General features: G+C 36.9%; 1 protein-coding gene across 5 annotated transcripts in view; it reads left to right on the forward strand.

Moving 5' to 3' along the window:
* Positions 1-16,514, forward strand: part of CUL2 (cullin 2) — a 73,554-nt gene that overhangs the window by 36,403 nt on the left and 20,637 nt on the right. For all 5 annotated transcript variants that reach the window (XM_018057047.1, XM_018057044.1, XM_018057046.1 and 2 more), the window contains 8 exons: positions 3,402-3,498; positions 3,595-3,705; positions 5,388-5,550; positions 9,670-9,794; positions 11,636-11,743; positions 15,309-15,368; positions 16,051-16,179; positions 16,276-16,362. In XM_018057047.1, the coding sequence (XP_017912536.1) occupies positions 3,402-3,498; positions 3,595-3,705; positions 5,388-5,550; positions 9,670-9,794; positions 11,636-11,743; positions 15,309-15,368; positions 16,051-16,179; positions 16,276-16,362 (880 nt within the window). The remainder of the gene's footprint in view (positions 1-3,401; positions 3,499-3,594; positions 3,706-5,387; positions 5,551-9,669; positions 9,795-11,635; positions 11,744-15,308; positions 15,369-16,050; positions 16,180-16,275; positions 16,363-16,514) is intronic.

Below are 16,514 nucleotides of genomic sequence, written 5' to 3' on the forward strand. Positions count from 1 at the left end.
TGATAATTTTTCTGTATTTGTACGTAGAGATCTTACCTTCCTCCTTCTTCCTAAACTCTATATCGAGTACAGTTCTGCCTCATTTTATTAAACTTTCTCCTAGTGATGTATATTAGGTTGTTTCCAGTCTTTCCATTAGTACAACTCTGAGTTCTGTTATGCACATATGCAGCTTTTTAGAGCTACAGAGTATATGCATTTAGAATTTTGCCCTCTATAAAGTAACTGTTCTTCCAAAGGCATAGTATGGGAACCCATTTCTCTACCACTCATCAAGTCTTGATGCTACCAAATCTTTCTAGTCCTTGATTTCCCGGTACCACTGGAGGTGCCCTCGAGTGGATACCACAGAGTCTGGATGCAGGCAGTTTCCTTCCTCCTTGGACTACGCTCACTGCTCCTGCAGGGATGCACTGAGCAGCTGGTCTGCCAGTGAGCTCACTGGTTTTGTGCCAGCCCGCTTTCAGTAATGCCACTCCTTGCCCATCCTCCTTCTTGTAGCCGTCCTTTCTCTTCTGCATTTTTGTTTTTCTGTGCTATCTAGTCTTCATTCCATCTTATTTTCAATTTCTACAGGTCCAAGGGCTACTGCCAACAATGGAATATTAAAAAGTATCCTTCCTATCACTTATCAGGTTTGGATTGAGGCAGGAGACTGCATTTAATTTAATCTTCTCGTCATAATCACAGGGGGCAAACGAAGGTTTCAACCAAGAGATTAATTTGCCTGTTGTCACATAGCAGAATCAGGATTTATGAGAGTTTCAGCCTTTTTTTTTTTTTTGCTGCACTGAGTCTTCGTTGCTGCATGAGGGCTTTCTCCAGTTGTGGCGAGCAGGGGCTACTCTCTAGTTGGGGTGTGTGGGCTTCTCATTGCGGTGGCTTCTCTTGTTGCGGAGCACAGGCTCTAGAGCACAGGCTCAGTAGTTGTGACTGACGCACAGGCTTAGTTGCCTCCTTGGGCATATGGGATCTTCCCAAAGCAGGAATTATACCCATGTCCCCTGCACTGGCAGTCAGACTCTTAACTGCTGTTACACCAGGGAAGTCCCTCAGCCTCACTTTCAATGACCGTCACAAACCTAGTCTGCCCTCTTAAATGCCTTGGTTTTAAAATCACACTCAGTGCATTTTTTGGGGGGGGGGTCTCTTAGCTTTCTTCTCTTGCTTCCATTTTGCTCAGTCTGTACTTAAAATGCTGTCTTAGGGATGCTTCACTCATTTACTAGGCACTGTGCTGCATACTTTCTTGGATTATGCTTAATCTTTACCATATCCTCTTGAGAGTGGGTGCATTTCTTATCCCCACTTTACAGAAAGAGAAATCTCTGAGTAGGAAAGGTTAAGCACCTGCACATGGTGACATATTAATGCAACCAGAACTTGAACCTAGGCAGTCTGACTCCAAAATCTGGGTCTTAAGAATTACAATAAACAATTCCTATAAGCTCCCAGACGAGTGATTTCATTATGGTTGTTGTAGGCATTTTCCACTTAGTTCTGTCAAGATCAAATAATGAACCACATAATAAAAATTCTTTATATTGTTTTCTCAGGGCTCATCTCTTGGGTTCACTGTTCTTAGATAAATCCAGAGCTTATTCACATAACCAGCTTAGTCATTGCTTTTATATAGTACTACCTTATGAGCATTATTTCAGTTTATTTTCATTATCTGTCAACTTAATAGAAATAAATTATAATGATTTTGTTGTACGTTTTGTGCAGTTATAAAAGTATGTGGTGATCTTAAAGACTGAATAATTATGCCTAAGGGTTTCTGAGTTCAGATGTTATTCTTACAGTAGAAGACAACTTAGTCATTAAGCGCTAGGAATATTGATATACTTTCTAGGCAGTACCTTACCAGATTGCTGCTTCTCTGGGCCTTTTGGGGTCAGAAACAAAAAGGGCAGGAGTAGGAGTGGGTGTTTTCTGGGTGCTGAGCAGGGACAGTAGAATTTGGTCATGAAAATAACTTTAGGTAACCTGATTTAGATATTTCTCACTTTGTCCTACACAGAGTTAAAAGGCAAAGAGCTGTGCGCTCCAAATTGATAAATTAAGTCAAATCATTTTTTCACCAGATTTAATTTGGGCTCAAGAGGGAAGGTGAGCAGAAGACATGAGCTCACCTAGTGTCACTTTGTATATATTTATTGTCCTTATTAGTGATAACAAAACGTAGACTTTGTAACCAAGATTTTGTGACTGTCAGAAGGACTGTAGCCATATTAATTCAATCACAAAAAAAACTTTTCTCAGAACATCCAGATAATTAAAGGAAGAAGGAAAGAAGCTTAGAGGGAGGTGGAGGCAGGGAAGGACACTGACTTACAAAGGTTATTGCCGCGTGATTCTCCTAAATGTTAGAAGCGCTTTCTATCCCAGTGTAACACCCAGATGATTGTACTGGAAATGATGATGGTATACTTTTCTGTTGCTTTTTTTTGTAAAATAATTATTCATTCAAAGAAAGATATTTAAAAGTGAGGTGGAAGATCACCAATAGAAAGGTAAACCTTTGACTGGATAATGGTTTGATTTAGGCATTATTACTGGATTCAGAACCTTCCAGTATAGAGCCAGGCTGTGTGGCTTTAGGCAAACCTTTTTTTTTTTTTTCCTATGTCTATAATTAGAAAAATACAAAATTCACCTACATTTCTTATTGTGACTAAGACTTGCATCCCAGTAGTGCCCTCGACTGACTAGGAGCTTATCAAAAGTCACATAATTGGGTCACATCTCAATAATTGAGATGATTTTAGATCCCTTTGTAGCTGTAAAAGAATATAGAAATATTAAAGCATGTCTCAGAAAATTCTAAGTAGAGAATTACCTTTGTGCTTAGATGAAAGCAACTCAGTGGCTCTAGCAGATGTCTTAGAGAACAATAGCTATTAGTCATTTCAATGAGCAAAATACTGTATAGAGTGTACTTTTGAGGAATGAGTCCCATCAGAATACTGTAGGCATACTTGTGATGGTTTAAAAACTGGATTCTCAGACCAAATCCTCTAGTAACAGAGTTTGTGGTGAGTGAAATTCAAATATTCTTAACCACTGGTATTGCAAATCTTGAATTGATGGGTTTATAGCTACTCTATTAAAATTGAAGAATTATCTTAGTATCAAAATAGTATCTTTTAATTTTACAATTAAGCTTTTCTGTTGTTTATTGAACTGACATCTGATGGGTACATTAACTGTCATAAATATTAATTCAGCTGCAATATTAAAAATTGCATTTTAAGTATCATGGGTGCATTGACCTTTAAAATACTTCATAAATAAAGTGATTAGACCAACAGAATAAGCAGCCATATTTTGGCATACTTTGGTATATTTCCATGGATACTTGTATTCTCAAGAATGTTTTTTGTTTTACCTTGTTTTAGTGATCGTGGTGGAGAAGACCCAAACCAGAAAGTAATCCACGGGGTTATTAACTCCTTTGTTCATGTTGAACAGTATAAGAAAAAATTCCCTTTAAAGGTAACAAAGCTTCCTTTAAAACATAAATTATTAGACTTTTAATTTCTAAGGTTGCTTGTTCTGATTTTTAAAATATGATTTAATTGATTTATTTAGTTTTATCAGGAAATCTTTGAGTCTCCCTTTCTGACTGAAACAGGAGAGTATTACAAACAAGAAGCTTCAAATTTATTACAAGAATCAAACTGCTCACAGTATATGGAAAAGGTAGGAAAGCATTATGTTAACTATTGTCATCTATTATATATCAGGTGTGGCTTATTTAATATTAGTTATCTTAGTTAATATTTTTTTTTGGTGGAAAAGGTTCCCTTTTTCTTGATCAGTCATTGTTCTTGCTTGACATTTTCCATGAGAAAAAGTGCTGTTCCAGTTTTCATTGTGGTCAGTGCTCTCTGATAATTCTGATTAATCTAAAATTAATATATTTCATATTCTTGACAAAATAATAAGCTATATTTTATGTTTAGTAGTTAAGAGAATATGCTAAGTACAATAGCTAGGTATTGGGAGTGTTTTTCTTTCTTTCTGTAAAATAGAAGGAAAAAAATAGTAAAATTATAATAATTCTAGATACTTAGTCTTTTGGTCTGTTAAATTTGTGGAGACTGAGAAAAACTTGCATGAGAAATTTTAGTCATTAAACCAGCACATCAATAACCATATTTAAAACGGCCATGTATATTTTCTTAGTCAAAGAATAATCAGATTATAAATTCAGTCATCAGATATGTTAGACATTTTAACTAGTTTTCTTCTGCCACTATATTGAATCTCAGGCATTTTATTATCAGGTGATTTTTGTTAGTTTGTTCAGCTTTAGTAAATGTCTGAAGTGGAAAAGCTGTAGTGAAGCCTCCATAGGACATGGATCAGGAAATATCAGTACTTACTGATAAAATACACTGGTGTCTGTTCCACAAATCCAGGTCCAGGAGTTGCTTAATTCTCTTTTGCTTTGTCAGTGATTAGCTCTGGGACCTTGAGTAAGTTATCTAGGACATTTTCCTCCATTAAGTGCAGGTTATGCAAAGTCAGTGGGTCTTAGTTTTTAGCCCTTTTTACATCTTAGACTCTTACTAAAGGTTCTAGATCCAGTCTTGAAAGGTATGCACAGAGTATCAGTGATATATAAATTCTCATCATTATATCTGACTCTCAAAAACAGGCTGTTGGCAAACACTGAAAACAACCCAAATGCCTTTCAAGAGTTGAAAAGACAGGCAAAATGTATGTACATAAAATGAACTATTATTCACACTTAAAAAACAATAAAGTTCTGACACATGCTGCAGCATGGATTAACTTTGAAGACATTATGCTGAATTAGAGAAGCCAGACACAAAAGAACAAATATCTTCTGGTTTATCTTATACAAAATGTCTAGAATAGACAAAGAGAGGCAGAAGGTAGATTAAAGGTTTTGGGGAGAAGAGAACAGGGAGTTATATCTTAATGGTTTCTGAGCTTCTGTTGGGTGTAGTGAAAAAGTTTTGGGAATAGACAGTTGGGCAACATTGTAAATGCAATTAATGGTACTAGATTGTATACTTAAAGATGGTTAAAATGACAAATTTTATGTTACACATATTTGATCACAATTTAAAAACACTAATAATATACCAGAAATCATTGAATTGTATATATAGGACAATTGGAGTCAAAAAATAAGGGAAAAAATGCAGACCAGTTAACTTTTGTTCTTTTTCATAAGGCAGTGCTGAAGTGTAGCTTAAATAGGATTTTGAAATGATTTATGGAATGGAACTTTGAATTGTGAATAGAATTATGTAAATAATTCTATTTGTTAATTTGCCATGTAAGTTACTTACTGATATTTCAGGTGTTTTCTCATAGTAGTTCATGACTGTAAGAATATATTTCTAAAGGTTCTAGGTAGATTAAAAGATGAAGAAATTCGGTGTCGAAAATACTTACATCCAAGTTCATATACTAAAGTGATTCACGAATGTCAACAACGAATGGTAGCAGACCACTTACAGTTCTTACACGCAGAATGTCATAATATCATCCGACAAGAAAAAAAAAATGGTAAGTGATACCAAACATCAATAGGAATAGGAGTGAAATTATAAACCCACTTTTTATATCATCTTCCAGCCTCCTTAGGCTTCAAACATATTTAAGCAATATGTTGATACGTTTTTCAATATGCCTTTTTACAGATTATTAATTATCTATTTTAAAGGACTGTTTGGAAAAGTATATTTTCAAACTATTTTCTAAAGTCAAAAGAAAAACTGGGAAAGTGTGTTTGCACATTTTAAAAAATCACAGGGACTAATTTCTTTAATACATTAAGAGTTTCTAGGAGGAGGAAAAACAAAGAACAAGAAAGGGAAATGAAAGTAGATTTTAAATATCTGAAGATGCTCAGCCTCAGTCAAAATAGAAATACAAAGTGAAGATACGAGACGTTAACAATAAGCAGTGAAAAAATGGAATTTTTTTAGAAAAAAAACAATGAGAATTTTTCAGTAATAAGGAATAAATGTGACAAGATACGTGCCAGACTCACACAAAAAACTGAACATCAGTGAAAGGAGCATGGATAGATCCAGGGCAGGCTTTGCAAAACCCAAGATTATTTTTTTAAACTCTGAAAGTTACACTGTTAGCCTAAACGGTCAAGACAGTTTTGAAGAGCACAGTGAGAAACCTTTGCAGGATAGCATGACTTCTAAAAATTACAGTAATTAAGAAAAGGAAGTGGCACAAGGGTAGTCAGAGTGACCAGTGGGATAAAATAAAAAAGCCAGGAAATAACTCATGCATACGAAGATATTTCATTTAAGACCAAGGCGGCCTGCAGAGCAGTGGGTGAAAGATAGTATTTTGAACACACAGTGCCAGGTCCATTGGATAACCAGTTGGGGAAAAAGTGAAATTTGATCACTACTTCAAACACTATACAGAGTCAGTCAATTCACCTTGGGCTTTTGATCTCAGTATAAAGCAGTAACTCTTCCAGAAGATAACATAGAATAACTTCAGGACTTGAGGGTAGAGAAAGATAATTTAAATGAGACACAGAAAGCACTAACCACAGGAGATGATCAAGTTTATTACTTTATCATTAAAAGCTTAAAATCAATACAAAACCATAAGGCCATTGGATCATCAAAAGAGCATCACAAGAACAGTCATAGGACAAAGGAGCCAAGAATACACAGCATGGAAAGGATAGTCTCTATAATAAGTGTTTTTGAAGAAACTGGATAACCGGCTTAATACCATACACAAAAATTAACTCAAAATGAATTAAACACTTTAACTTAAGACCTGAAGCCATGAAACTAGAAGAAAGCAAAGGTGATAAGCTTCTTGATACTTGTCTTAGTGACGATATTTTGAAACTGACACTAAAGTGAAAGTGAAAGACGCTCAGTTGTGTTCTACTCTTTGCGACCCCATGGACTATGCATGGATTCTCCAGGCCAGAATACTGGAGTGGGTAGCATTTCCCTTCTCCAGGGGATCTTCCCAGCCCAGGGATCGAACCCAGATCGCATTGCAGGCAGATTCTTGACCAGCTGAGCCACAAGGGAAGCGAAAGTAAACATGTGGTTCTGCATCAAACTAAAAAGCTTCTGCCCAGCAAAGGTAACCATTCACAAAATGAAAAAGCGACCTACTGAATGGGAAAAAATCACATATCTGATAAAGGGCTCATACAACTCAATAGCAAAAAAAAATTGAAAAATGAGCAGAAGACCTGAATAGGCATTTTTCTAAAGAAGACCTCCAAATGGCCAACAGGTACATGAAAAGGTGCTCACCATCATTAATCATCAAGGAAATACAAATCCAAACCACAGTGAGGTATCACCTGGCACCTGTTAGCGTGGCCATTATCCAAAAGACTAGAAATAACAGATGTTGACAAGGATATAAGGAAAAGGGAGCTCTCGTGTACTGTTGGTGAGAATGAAAATTGGTGGAGCCTCTATGAAGAACAGTATGGAGGTTTCTCAGAAATTAAAAAGTGAAACTTTCATGTGATCTAGTAATTCTACCTCTGGATATTTATCCAAAAAGAAAAAAAGCTTAAAAAGATATAGGCATCCCAGTGTTCACTGCAGCATTATTTACAAGAGCCAAAATAAGAAAACAAGTGTCTGTCAATAGGTGAGTGGATGAAAATAAACACACAAACACATAGAGAAATATCATTCAGCCATGTAAACAAAATGAAGTATTGCTATTTTGTAACAACATGGAAGGATCTCCAGGGCATTGTGCTAAGTGAAATGTCAGACAAAGACAAATACTGCAAGATCTCACTTATATATGGAATCTAAAAAGCAAAACAAGTGAGCTCATTAATACAGGGAACAGATACGGTGGTTGCTGAAGTCAGGGATGTAATAATATGTAGCATGGTGACTAGTTAATAATACTGTGTTACATATTTGAAAGTTGCTAAGAGAATAGATTTTTAAAGTTCTCATCACAGGAAAAAAGTTATAAATACGTAATGGTGAAAGATGTTAACTCGACTGATTGTAATGATCATTTTGCAGTATATAACAATATTGAAAATCATTTTGTTATAATCTTTAAAAGTAATATATGTCAGTTATACTTGAAAAAAAGCCAGTCATAGGGTTATATATTTGTAATTGTTGAAAAAGGTTTATGTCCAAAATATAAAATAATTAGGACATTTGAACAGGCACTGCAGAATATACATATATATATATATCCAGTTGGCCAATAAACATATAAAAAGTCTCTCAATCTCGCTAAAACAGAAATACAAATTAAAATCACACTAAGGTATCAGTAATTAATAATATTTTGATATAAAATGAAAAAGACTGAAAATAAAAAGTGTTTGGAAGTGTATAGAGTAATAGGAACTTGTTATACATTGGACATAGAGTATAAATTGATGTAGCCACCTTGAAACTCTTGACAGTGAGTAGCCACTAACACTGAATAAACATATCTCTTAAGATCCAGCCATTGCTCTCCTAGGTGTTAACGCCCCCACCCAAAATGCATGCATACATGCCCAGAAGAATATGTGCAAGCATGCTCACAACAGTGTTGTTTGTAATAGCCCCAGTCTGGAAGCAGTGCAGATGTCCTGAAACCGTAGAATGAATAAAGTGCCACACAGAGATACGATGGAATGTTAAAGAAGAGTGGAAAGGAACACCTGAGAGCTGCGTACAACTCAGACGAACCTTTTATATTGAACCGAAAAAACCAAACATGAAAGAATTGGATGGTCTTGTTCTTCTAGATAGTTTCAAACAGGCAAATTGAATCTGTGGTGTAGTTGAATAGTGTTGTCATGACCGTGATTACCGTTGTGGAAGAGCAGGAGGAGGAGTGAAGGCAGGGGGGCTTCCAGGAGGAGGTTGTGTCCATTTCTCACTGTGGGTGGTGAGAACCTGGCTGGGGAGGGGGCTCACTTGTGGTAATTCATTGAGCTATACACTTAGGGATTGTATACTCTTCCATATGTGTGTTATACTTCAATAAAAAGTTTGAAATAAAAACCACTACCCTGAGATGTCATTTTGCACCTCTCTGTGTGAAGATCAAAGCATTTGTTGACGGAGCTCCCGGCTGCTTGGGGGCTGTGTCTACAAGGTCCTTCTGTAAGACAGCTTTTGCACAGCAGTCCCACTTCTGGGAATTTATACTATGGATACTCTTGCACATATGCAGGATTATTAATTGTAACTGTAAATATCAAAAGATTGGAAACAGCCAAATTCCCATGAGTTGTTAAATAATTGTCATATAGCTATCAGATGGAGTGTTAAGCAGTTGTAAAATATGGGGAAAGGCTTTATGTACTCATAGGAAAAGATCTTCAAGTTAAAATGTTGTGTTCTACAGTCGCAGATAGTATATGAAGTACGCTACACTGTTTATTGAAACAGGTGGGCAGAGGGAAGAATAGTGCTTGAATGGGTAGGAAACAGCTCTGAGAAGATAGAAACAGCCACAGCGTTGCTTTCCCAGGGGAGGAGTACCAGGGGGATTAGGAGAAAGGTGTCGGGGGAGGGGGGGCGGGCACTTGTCTGCATATGCTTCTGTAATTCTGCATTTTGAATCATGTATTACCTATTGTATTAAAAATATTTTTTAAACTGTTTGTAAATTTCATAATAAATTTCTTTCTCCCCTCAGACATGGCAAATATGTATGTCTTACTCCGTGCTGTGTCCACTGGTTTACCTCATATGATTCAGGAGCTGCAAAATCATATCCATGATGAGGGCCTTAGAGCAACCAGTAATCTTACTCAGGAAAATGTGAGTGACATAAGGAATGGGAAGATTTTTCTCTTAATCAGACTATCATGGAGTTTTTCTTTTGACTTTACTGTTTAAAAGCATGAAAGAAAAGTCCTACCATGCCAATAAATGAGACATCTTTATTAAAATGTTCAAACCTAGAATTTGTTGGACATGTTTTAGAATTATCAGTGATTAGGAAATCAGTTGAGTAAGACTTCTTACACTACTGTGTTCATTTACCAATTCTTAGTTAATTTCTCCCAGAAAAGTATGTTTGCAACTTCAAAACAGTTGTGTTTCTATATAACTAGCATCTATGTTAAGTTAATTGTAGTAGTATTGGTATTAATCACTGATCATATAGACAACTTACAATTTGGTTTCCTTTTACATGTCCTGGGTATGATAGCCCAGGAAGCAAATTTGGATTAAAACTATCTTCCCTAAATATATGCTTATTACCCAAAATAGTCAACAGTGACCCAAATTCCTGTCTTTCTTAAGAGTTCCCTGCCATTTAAATGACAGTTTACAACAAAGTGTCTTTCCTATCAAAGTATGCTCCTGTTGTCAAATTTTGTTGGACCACCTTCCTTGGTTTTACTAGTAATGGATGACAACTAAGGTAGACATGACATCATATGTCGCTTGTCTTCCCTAAGTAGAACTGTTTGCTCCCCTGTGAGGAGTGATCTGTGTATAGACCTTATTTAAAGAAAAGAGATGTTATTCAGTTGTGTCTGACTCTTTGCAACCCCATGGACTATACAGTCCATGGAATTCTCCAGGCCAGAATACTGAAGGAGGTAGCCTTTCCCTTCTCCAGGAGATCTGCCCAACCCAAGGCTCAAACCCAGGTCTCCAGCATTGCAGGTAGAATTTTTACCAGCTGAGCCACAAGGGAAATTCAAGAATACTGGAATGGGTAGCTTATCCCTTCTCCAGCAGATCTTCCTGACCCAGGAATCGAACCTGGGTCTCCTGCACTGCAGAGGGATTCTTCACCAACTGAGCTATCAGGGAAGCCCTATAGACCTTACTGACAGGAGCATTTATGAAGTGCTGTTTTCCTTAGCCGTAGATTGGTCTTTGGCAGATAATTCTTAGATGTCATGTCCTGTCACAGTAATGCATAAACTTTTCTATTTTTGTTAAACTGTTGGTTTATATTGTTTAGATCTAATAGCCTGTATTATTTATTAGTTTTCTTACTTTATGTTAGTTTTACAGATTCAGAGTGTGGAATGACATTGGTCGTAGAGGCATAGAGTTTAGTGTCACGGCCTGGGAGATGCAAGTACAAGAGAATGTGTTCATAGGAAACTCAGAAAATTTTAGCTAACTTAGAGGTCTTAGGTCTAACTTCACAGTTATATTCATTAATAGTGAAAACTCACTTTTGCACTACTAGCTATTTCTTCCCTGTGAGATGTGGGGAACTCTACTGCCCAACTCTGGAAGAGTCTCAGTTTTCACAGATAATATCTTTTTAACCTCTCCCCTCTCTCAGCCTTTAGTGACTTTGAAGACTGTTTTTGTTTACATAATCCCCTATGAAATTGATAGGCCTGGTAGTTCTGAGATTGTATCTTGTTACCCTTATGGTACAGAATTCTAGCACTAGAGAGAACTGTGTTTTCCAACCACAGTCCTCCATTTCTGGTGTTGAGTGACAGCCGATTTCAACACTGAAGTTTTAGATTTTGACTGTCTTAGCTAAAAACATTTTTTGAGGATGTGTATTGTTTGTAACATTGTTTGCTGGGGGAAAATTTTACTTTTAAGCAGTCTTTACTAAGCCTAATGGTTTTATCCCTGAACTTCTTAAAATATGGTTTTGTATTTCTTAATTTTAGATGCCAACACTATTTGTGGAGTCAGTTTTAGAAGTACATGGTAAATTTGTTCAGCTTATCAACACTGTTTTGAATGGTGATCAGCACTTTATGAGTGCGTTGGATAAGGTAAATTTTCAATACATGTATCTTTATCTATATATAATTCTCCTAATTTAATCATTATTCTTTAAATAGTTTCAGAAATAGGGCTACTAATTATGAGATTTCTAATCTGTACATGAAGATTAACCTTCAGTTCAGTCGCTCAGTCGTGTCCGACTCTTTGCGACCCCATGAATCGCAGCACGCCAGGCCTCCTTGTCTATCACCAACTCCCGGAGTTCACTCAAACTCTCATCCATTGAGTCGGTGATGCCATCCAGCCATCTCATCCTCTGTCGTCCCCTTTTCCTCCTGCCCCCAATCCCTCCCAGCATCAGAGTCTTTTCCAATGAGTCAACTCTTCGCATGAGGTGGCCAAAGTACTGGAGTTTCAGCTTTAGCATCATTCCTTCCAAAGAACACCCAGGGTGATCTCCTTTAGAATGGACTGATTGGATCTCCTTGCAGTCCAAGGGACTCTCAAGACTCTTCTCCAACACCACAGTTCAAAAGCATCAATTCTTCGGCACTCAGCTTTCTTCACCTTAACCAACTTCATAGTGAAAGTCAGAAGTATGTAACTTATAATTTTTGAGTAAATAACTGAATTATTAAATTGAATGCATAGATTATATGGGAATTGAATTTCCCATGATTTTGCTGTAAAAGGAGACTTGTTAATATACTAGTACATTCTGAAAATTACATGTAAAATTTTAGTATTATTTAGTGCTCTTTTTTCCTTTGAATATAATACTTAAGCTATATTGAATATTACTTGAAAGAAAAAATATATTTTACAAACTTGAATTTAAATTTGCTTACATGTTTGTTGTAAGATTTTTTTTAAATATAGTTTTATTTTGTCTGTGTTCAGATATTAGAAATAAGTTATAAAGAGCATCTTTTAGTAGGAACAGGATATATATAATCATTATATAATTGTCACGAGGGATACAAGGATAGGAGTTTACTCTGTATTATATATGAAAAGAATATTAACAAACTACCACCAAAATGCCATGTTTTGCGTCAGGTAGTAATTTTTGGATGTACCGATTATAGCATATATTAAGCTGGCTGTATTTTTACCCTGTTCAGTTCAGTTCAGTCACTCAGTTGTGTCCGACTTTTTGCGACCCCATGAACCACAGCACGCCAGGCCTCCCTTTCCATCACCAACTCCCAGAGTTCACTCAAATTCATGTCCGTTGAGTCAGTGATGCCATCCAACCATCTCATCCTCTGTCATCACCTTCTCCTCCTGTCCTCAGTCTTTCACAGCATCAGGGTCCTTTCCAATGAGTTAGCTCTTTGGATCAGGTGACCAAAGTATTGAACTTTCAGCTTCAACATCAGTCCTTCCAGTGAACACCCAGGACTGATCTCCTTTAGGATGGACTGATTGGATCTCCTTGCAGTCCAAGGGACTCTCAAGAGTCTTCTCCAACAGCACAGCTCAAAAGCATCAATTCTTCGGCGCTCAGCTTTCTTCACAGTCCAACTCTCACATCCATACATGACCACTGGAAAAACCACAGCCTTGACTAGACGGACCTTAGTCGGCAAAGTAATGTCTCTGCTTTTGAATATGCTATCTAGGTTGGTCATAACTTTCCTTCCAAGGAGTAAGCGTCTTTTCATTTCATGGCTGCAGTCACCATCTGCAGTGATTTTGGAGCCCAAAAATATAAAGTCTGACACTGTTTCCAGTGTTTCCCCATCTGTTTCGCATGAAGTGATGGGACCGGATGCCATGATCTTCGTTTTCTGGATGTTGAGCTTTAAGCCAACTTTTTCACTCTCCTCTTTCATTTTCATCAAGAGTCTTTTTAGTTCCTCTTCACTTTCTGCCATAAGGGTGGTGTCATTTGCATATCTGAGGTTATTGATATTTCTCCCGGCAATCTTGATTCCAGCTTGTGCTTCATCCAGCCCAGTGTTTCTCATGATGCCCTCTGCATGTAAGTTAAATAAGTAGGGTGACAGCCTTGACATACTCCTGTTCCTATTTGGAACCAGTCTGTTGTTCTATGTCCAGTTCTAACTGTTGCTTCCTGACCTGCATACAGGTTTCTCAAGAGGCAGGTCAGGTGGTCTGGTATTCCCATCTCTTTCAGAATTTCCAGTTTATTGTGATCTACACAGTCAAAGGCTTTGGCATAGTCATAAAGCAGAAACAGATGTTTTTCTGGAGCTCTCTTGCTTTTTTGTTGATCCAGTGGATGTTGGCAATTTGATCTCTGGTTCCTCTGCCTTTTCTAAAACCAGCTTGAACATCTGGAAGTTCATAGTTCACATATAGCTGAAGCCTGGCTTGGAGAATTTTGAGCATTACTTTACTAGCGAGTGAGATGAGTGCATTTGTGTGGTAGTTTGAGCATTCTTTGGCATTGCCTTTCTTTGGGATTGGAATGAAAATTGACCTTTTCCAGTCCTGTGGCCACTGCTGAGTTTTCCAAATTTGCTGGCATATTGAGTGCCGCACTTTCACAGCATCATCTTTTAGTATTTGAAATAGTTCAACTGGAATTCCCTCACCTCCACTAGCTTTGTTCATAGTGATGCTTTCTAAGGCCCACTTGACTTCACATTCCAGGATATCTGGCTCTAAGTGAGTGATCACACCATCGTGATTATCTTGGTTGAAAAGATCTTTTTTGTACAGTTTTTCTGTGGATTCTTTCTACCTCTTCTTAATATCTTCTGCTTCTGTGAGGTCCATACCATTTCTGACCTTTATTGTGCCCATCTTTGCATGAAATGTTGCCTTGGTATCTCTGATTTTCTTGATCTCTAGGCTTTCCTATTCTATTGTTTTCCTCTATTTCTTTGCATTGATTGCTGAGGACGTCTTTCTTATCTCCTTGTTATTCTTTCAAACTCTGCATTCAAATGGGTATATCTTTCCTTTTCTCCTTTGCTTTTTACTTCTCTTCTTTTCACAGCTATTTGTAAGCCCTCCTCAGATAGCCATTTTGCTTTTTGGCATTTCTTTTTCTTGGGGATGGTCTTGATCCCTGTCTCCTATACAGTGTCACGAACCTCCATCCATCGTTTTATCAGGCACTCTATCAGATCTAGTCCTGTAAATCTATTTCTCACTTCTACTGCATAATCACAAGGGATTTGATTTAGGTCATACCTGAATGGTCTATTGGTTTTCCCCAGTTTCTTTAATTTTAGCCTGAATTTGGCAATAAGGAGTTCATGATCTGAGCCACAGTCAGCTCCCGGTCTTGTTTTTGCTGACTTTTTAGAGCTTCTCCATCTTTGGCTGCGAAGAATATAATCAGTCTGATTTCGGTGTTAACCATCTGGTGATGTCCATGTGTAGAGTCTTCTCTTGTGTTGTGGGAAGAGGGTGTTTGCTATGACCAGTGTGTTCTCTTGGCAAAACTGCATTACCTTTTGCCCTGCTTCATTCCGCATTCCAAGGACAAATTTGCCTGTTACTCCAGGTGTTTCTTGACTTCCTACTTTTGCATTCCAGTCCCCTATAATGAAAAGGACATCTTTTGGGGTGTTAGTTCTGAAAGGTCTTTTACCCTATTACTGGTGACTAATTCCTGTTCTGTCTTCCATTTAGGCCCTTACATCAGTTGTAAATTACAGAGAACCCAAGTCTGTTTGCAAAGCACCTGAATTGGTAAGTTTGATGGTTGCATAAATGTAATCTTATGAAAAATTGTCATTAGAGATGCAAGCTGAGATGAATGTCAGATTTGTTTTTGTAGCATTTTTTGGAAAAATTAATGAAACTAATTATTAAAAATAGAAACTGAGCAACATTGTAATTAATTTGGCATTTGTATAAGGGATGCAGTCAGTCATCTCTGTAGCCTTTTCTTAAAAAAGTAATTGAAGGAGAAGTATTCCATCTTACAAAGTTTGGGTTGGAAAGGATGACTGCTTTAAAATAATTTGCATCGCATTTCATAGAGGTTTAATTTTATCTCAACTCTAAAGGGGGAATTTGATGACAAATGAAAACCTTTAAAGGAAACTTGCTTATAAGGTTGTTGTAAGATTTTTAGTAAGTATTTTTTAATGTCATAAATGATTTTACTGCTCAAAACTCACCTAGGTGTTGCATCAAAACCTAATTACTTATATCAGTGCTCCATTGGATCATTCAGTGTTGATTAGATTTTACTTGTTTATAGTTTTTTAAAAAAATTCACCCAGTGACATGTATTTTAAGTTTTAGTGCATAATTTCAAAACATAAGCTTGAGGATGGCAAAACCCATGATCTTACTTTGCATTGTTACCATGGTGCCTCCTTTGAGAAGGACCCTTTGTAAGAGTTACTGTCAATTTCTATTTGAGCTCGCTAAGTACTGTGACAACTTGCTGAAGAAATCAGCAAAGGGGATGACAGAGAATGAAGTAGAGGACAAGCTCACGAGCTTTATCACTGTCTTCAAATATATCGACGATAAAGATGTTTTTCAAAAGGTAATTTTTGAGTCTGAAAGTTTTATGTGTCAGCTTTGATTAATCTTTGAACTTTAAATCGGAAAGGAAATAACCTTTTAATGTTTTTAAATGTAGTTCTACGCAAGAATGCTGGCGAAGCGTTTAATTCATGGGTTATCTATGTCTATGGATTCTGAAGAAGCCATGATCAATAAATTAAAGGTACTGTAGGACTTTGATATGATGTCTTAGAAGTTATTCCACTAGCACACAGAGATGGTCATTTTCACAGTATGAGTAATAACAGGAAATAATTCATTAGCAGTTGACTGGTTAAATGTAAAGTGTAGTTTCATGTTAGCACATGCGAAGGC

The sequence above is a fragment of the Capra hircus genome, chromosome 13 (genome assembly GCF_001704415.2).
Source record: "Capra hircus breed San Clemente chromosome 13, ASM170441v1, whole genome shotgun sequence".
In the NCBI taxonomy this organism is placed as follows: Eukaryota; Metazoa; Chordata; class Mammalia; order Artiodactyla; family Bovidae; genus Capra; species Capra hircus.